The sequence below is a fragment of the Callorhinchus milii genome, unplaced genomic scaffold (genome assembly GCF_018977255.1).
Source record: "Callorhinchus milii isolate IMCB2004 unplaced genomic scaffold, IMCB_Cmil_1.0 Scaffold3, whole genome shotgun sequence".
Taxonomy (NCBI): Eukaryota; Metazoa; Chordata; class Chondrichthyes; order Chimaeriformes; family Callorhinchidae; genus Callorhinchus; species Callorhinchus milii.
Window position 1 is genome coordinate 15187270 of NW_024704744.1, and position 5417 is coordinate 15192686.

General features: G+C 42.1%; 1 protein-coding gene across 1 annotated transcript in view; it reads left to right on the forward strand.

Annotated features, from left to right (window-relative positions):
• Nucleotides 1–2051, forward strand: part of cpsf3 (cleavage and polyadenylation specific factor 3) — a 31091-nt gene extending 29040 nt beyond the window's left edge. The window contains exon 18 of the mRNA XM_007906498.2: nucleotides 1349–2051. Coding sequence (XP_007904689.2) covers nucleotides 1349–1453 — 105 coding nt within the window. The 3' untranslated portion in view covers nucleotides 1454–2051. The remainder of the gene's footprint in view (nucleotides 1–1348) is intronic.
• Nucleotides 2052–5417: the final 3366 nt, after the last annotated feature.

Below are 5417 nucleotides of genomic sequence, written 5' to 3' on the forward strand. Positions count from 1 at the left end.
CGTTGGAAGGATGTCCTAAGGCGCTGGATAGTTAAGGATTTGTACCTGAGATGGGGGTTGGATTCAAAAGGGTTGGAAGGTAGGGGGAGTGGGAGTGTGGCCGAAGGCACTGTCTTGAGACAGACCATGAAGGAGGCGAGGGAGAGGGCGAGGAGGAGAGATTTGGGGATATCCGGTTTGCAGTATACCACAGGAATTGGTAGTGTTATTTTTATAAATGATTTGGAGACTGGTATCCTGTCAAAAGAGGCAGCTTTTGGTAACTTCCACAGTCTTAATTCAGTCCTATTCACTTAGTCGGTAACTTCCCCAAAAGATATTCGATAAATTTAAGCAAACCTTCCACAACCATGGCAGCTGTCTCTGATCATCTGGTGTACCTCAAAATGGTCTGGTTTTGATTCTTTTAGTAATTTGTAGGGTGAGTTTAATGCAGGGAGGGACATTTTGAATGGAATGTACGCTCACATTCACTCATTCAAGTTAAATATAGAATTTGTGTTTTAGAAGATATTTAAATGAATGTAGTTCCCCTTCGCTGCTGAGACTGATGCTTCAGGTCTCCACCCGCAGTAAGAAATCACTCAGCTGCAGTCATTTGTGGGATCTGCCAGTGAGTGACTGTAGGGCTGAATGCCCTCTGATTGACATGTATAAAGGGAAAACCAGTTAAATAATAAAGCAAGACCTTTTTTTAAAAATCACATAAGTCGTATCAGTTGTGACCATACATTTAATATGACAATGTATGAGTTTTGTCAAACTTGCATAGGATATAAACTTTTGAACAGGACTTAATAATAATAATAATAATCCTTGCATTTAAAATAGCGTTTCTCAAGTCTTCTAGACGTCTCAAAGTACTTCACAGAATAATAATAATAATAATCCTTGCATTTGATATAGCGCTTTTCACGTCTTCTAGACGTCTCAAAGAGCTTCACAGAATATGCTGTAAAGTGAAATGACTGTATATTTGTGGGTGAAATGTGTCAGCCAATTGCACACAGCAGTGTCCCACAAACAGTCGTGGATTGAAATGACCAATTTATTATTGGTTTTTTTTGAGGGATCATTATTAGGTGTGTGGAGTAAGGAAACTTGCCCAAGGTTTCACCCTGCCGGGAATCGAACCCAGGTCTCTCGCTTGCAAAGCAAGTGCTCTAACCACTGAGCTACAGACTTGGGCAGATTTATAATTTGGGTGATTAATAGATTTATATATATCAGACTTGTGCGAGTTTTACTGTAGAAAGAAAAGAAAAATATCATATTGAAAGTGCTCCCCTCTATGTTTAGCTCCTTCCTCCTTTTTTTTACTAACCTCATTCGTGTTTGTTTCTTGCAGGTGGTTGTATGTGAAGAGGGGAGTACTGAAGATGAGCCACTTCGAGAAATGGTAGAGATGGCAGTACAAAGGTTGTATGAAACCATACACCCAGCACTTTCTTGAAGACTGGGAGGAGGAAAAAAGCTAATTGTGTACTGCGAGTCCTACTGTTGAGCTAAGACTCCATTTGTGTTTCATTACTACTGTTCAGTGTTCAGGATGTGGTGCTTTATTCACACTCTCATCGTGTGACAGGAATTCATTCTACAGCTGTACCTAATTCCATTTGCGTTATTTGAAAAAAGTCTTGAAATGAATTTTTTTCAACATGAAAAATTTATTGGGCAAATTTTGGAAATACTGCCTTTTTTTAAAAAAAATCTAATTATTTCCACCCATGCAAGAATCATCTTACATTAAGTACTGCAGTATCTAACACTGCATTCATTATGCATGAGTTTCCAATCATACATAACTGTTGAAAACACTTTTCTCTCCAGACTGGATGCGGTGGTATTGAAACACTGAGTTATTTCATTCCTGAACGAGTAAAACAGTAAGAACTGAAATTAAACAAATATTTCAATAAACTAGTGTGTACAAATATGTCCTTGTCAGTTAAATAGAATATTGTTGCAGATCTGTATTAAGTATTGTTAAAATTCGCAAAAAAATAAACNTTTTTTAAACAAAGGTTTTGAACATAACCTTTTTTTCATCACATTGTTGTTCTTTGTGATTAATACACTAAAAGGAACAATCGCTACAAGTGCAAATGGTACATTTATTTTAAAACCTAAATGTGACTCGTGGTGTCAAACATTATTGTGTCAAATGAACATTAGTTCACTGGTTATTACAAAACAGCTGATCATTCAAGAGCATCGGGCATGGACTGAAACCCACATTCCACCATTCATTGGAAAAGCATTGTTAGTAATTCAGTAAACTGTCACTCTTTCAAGCTCTGTTTGTAAGATCTTGGCTGCCTCTTATTCTAAAGCCCCTGGCTTGATGTCATCTGTAAATTTAACTACGGTACACTGACTCTGTGATCAGTTTGAAACAGGAGACACCCTACTTAATAACTCCCTTCATTACAACACTAGTCTTACTGTTTCCTCCCTTTGCCAGTTACTAATCCTCTTGTGTTTTAGAGGAGACATGATGTCATCCTTTTACAGAGGCATTATCCTTACTTCCTGGAACAGTGACCTCCTCCGAAACCTCATTCCTTACAGCTGTACTGACTGACCGACCAGAGTGTTAGTGCTTGGTTTTAATGAACTATTTTACCAGATGTTTTTTTCCAAATGTTCCCTCTACTGTAATAAGATCCCACCATTGCATTGCCACTTGAGACACTCACATCGTCGCTGTTTCTCTCAGTGTCCGAGCTATCAATCCTCCAGATAAAATTAGCCATTCACTTCATTGTTGTTTGTGGAAAGTTGCTGTGTGCAAAGTGGCTGCCTCGTTCACCTACACAATACACAATCACTTTACACACAAAAAAATCCTGTGAAATGCTTTGAAATTATTTATTAACAGCACCTTGAACATTTTCCCCCAATTTATGAGGTTCTTTTTCCAAACAATTCCAAACTGGGAAAAGGCATGTTGTGCCTGAGCCTTAAGGGCCAGGAGGGTATATAGTTCAGTCTGGTTAGTGTGGGAAAATGGCTGATCACAATCTGGAGTCGTAAAGGAACAATTGTGGGAAAGCTGACCCTCTTTCACACTCCCCCCATCAAAAGATAATCTAATGGTTTGCCCACACTCACTGCTCAGGCACATGTATGAAGGATGGTTGGTTGCAATTAGGCTGACCGTGTTAGCACTCATATAACAGTTCCTCGCCCAGCGTAGATATTGTGGAATGATACGGCACAAATCTTTTTATGCCACATGAGCCCGCACACCAGCAGTGAGTGCAAGTGGCTGGGTGTGTGTGTGGCTGTGAGTGAGAGTGGCTGAGTGAGGCTCTGAGGTGTGTGACTGTGAGTGTGTGTGCCCAGTGTGGCTGTGTGTGTGGTTGTGAGAGTGGCTGTGAGTGTGTGTGTGTGTGGCTGTGAGTGCCCAATGAGGCTGACTGTGTGTGTGTGTGTCTGCCTAATGTGGCTATGTATGTGTGTGTATTTGTGGCTGTGTGTGTGAGTTTTAGTGAGTGTGTGAGTGAATGTGTGGGTGTTAGTGTGTGAGTGTAAGAGTGGGGTGAGTGTTAGTGTGTACGAGTGTTAGAGTGTGTAAGTGTGTGTGTGTTAGTGAGTGTTAATGTTAGTAAGTGTGTTAGTGAGTTAATGTGTGTGTGTATCAGTGAGTTTTAGTGTCAGTGAGTGTTAGTGTTCATGAATGTGTGTGTGTCAATGTGTGTGGGTTAGTGAGTATTAGTGTGTGAGTTAGTGAGTGTGTGAGCATTAGTGTTAGTGTGTGTTAGTGAGTGTTAATGTGTTTGTGAGTGAGTGAGTGTTAGTGTGTTAGTGAGTGTGTGTGTGCTAGTGAGTGTATTAGTGTGTGTTAGTGAGATGAGTGTGTTAGTGAGAGTGTTAGTGAATGAGTGTGTGTGTTAGTGAGTGAGTGTGTGTATATGTGTGTTAGTGAGTGTGTGTGTGAGTGTGTTATTGAGTGTGGGTGAGTGAGTGTGTGTTAGTGAGTGAGTGTGCGTGTTAGTGAGTGGGTGTGTGAGTGAGTGTGTTAGTGAGTGTGTTAGTGAGAGTGTGTGAGTGAATGAGTGTGTGTGCTAGTGAGTGAGTGTGTGTATATGTGTGTTAGTGAGTATATGTGTTAGTGAGTGAGTGTGAGTGTGAGTTAGTGTGTGAGTGTGCGTGTTAGTGATTGGGTGTGTGAGTGAGTGAGTGAGTGAGTGAGTGAGTGAGTGAGTGAGTGAGTGAGTGAGTGAGTGAGTGAGTGAGTGTTTTAGTGGGTTAATGAGTGTATGTGAGTGAGTGTGTGTGTTAGTGAGTGTGTGTTAGTGAATGTGTGTTAGTGTGTTAGTGAGTGAGTGTGTTAATGTGTGTGTTAGTGAGTGAGTGTGTTAGTGAGTGTGTGTTAGTGAGTGTGTTAGTGAGTGGGTGTGAGTGTGAAGGTGTTAGTGAATGAGTGTGTGTTAGTGAGTGGGTGTGAGTGAGTGTGTTAGTGAGTGAGTGTGAGTGTGTGTTAGTGAGTGTGTGTGTTAGTGAGTGTGAGTGTGTGTTAGTGAGCGAGTGTGAGTGTTAGTGAGTGTGCGTGTGTGTTAGTGTGTGTTAGTGAGTGAGTGTGAGTGTGTGTTAGTGAGTGTGTGTGTGTTAGTGAGTGTGAGTGTGTTAGTGAGCGAGTGTGAGTGTGTGTTAGTGAGTGAGTGTGTGTGAGTGTGTGTTAGTGAGTGAGTGTGTGTGTGTGAGTGTGTTAGTGAGCGAGTGTGAGTGTGTGTTAGTGAGTGTGTGTGTGTGTTAGTGAGTGTGTGTGTTAGTGAGTGTGAGTGTGTTAGTGAGTGTGTGTGTGTTAGTGAGCGAATGTGAGTGTGTGTTAGTGAGTGTGAGTGTGTTAGTGAGTGTGTTAGTGAGTGTGAGTGTGTTAGTGAGTGTGTCAGTGTGTTAGTGAGTGTGTCAGTGTGTTAGTGAGTGTGTCAGTGTGTTAGTGAGTGTGACAGTGTGTTAGTGAGTGTGTGTGTGTTAGTGAGCGAATGTGAGTGTGTGTTAGTGAGTGTGAGTGTGTTAATGAGTGTGTGTGTGTTAGTGAGTGTGAGTGTGTTAGTGAGTGTGTGTGTGTTAGTGAGCGAGTGTGAGTGTGTGTGAGTGTGTTAATGAGTGTGTGTGTGTTAGTGAGTGAGTGTGAGTGTGTTAGTGAGTGTGTGTTAGTGAGTGTGAGTGTGTGTTAGTGAGTGAGTGTGAGTGTGTTAGTGAGTGTGTGTTAGTGAGTGTGAGTGTGTGTTAGTGAGCGAGTGTGAGTGTGTACAAGCTGCTCAGTGTGACAGACAGTGGCTGTGGCTGACAGTCTGGGCGCTGCGGTTGGGGAGCACCGGGCGGGCGGGCGGGCGGATGGGGGAAGTGCTGGTCCCACCCCCGGGGCTCACACACAGTGTCAGTCGCTCACCCGCTGCCTCTGCAGC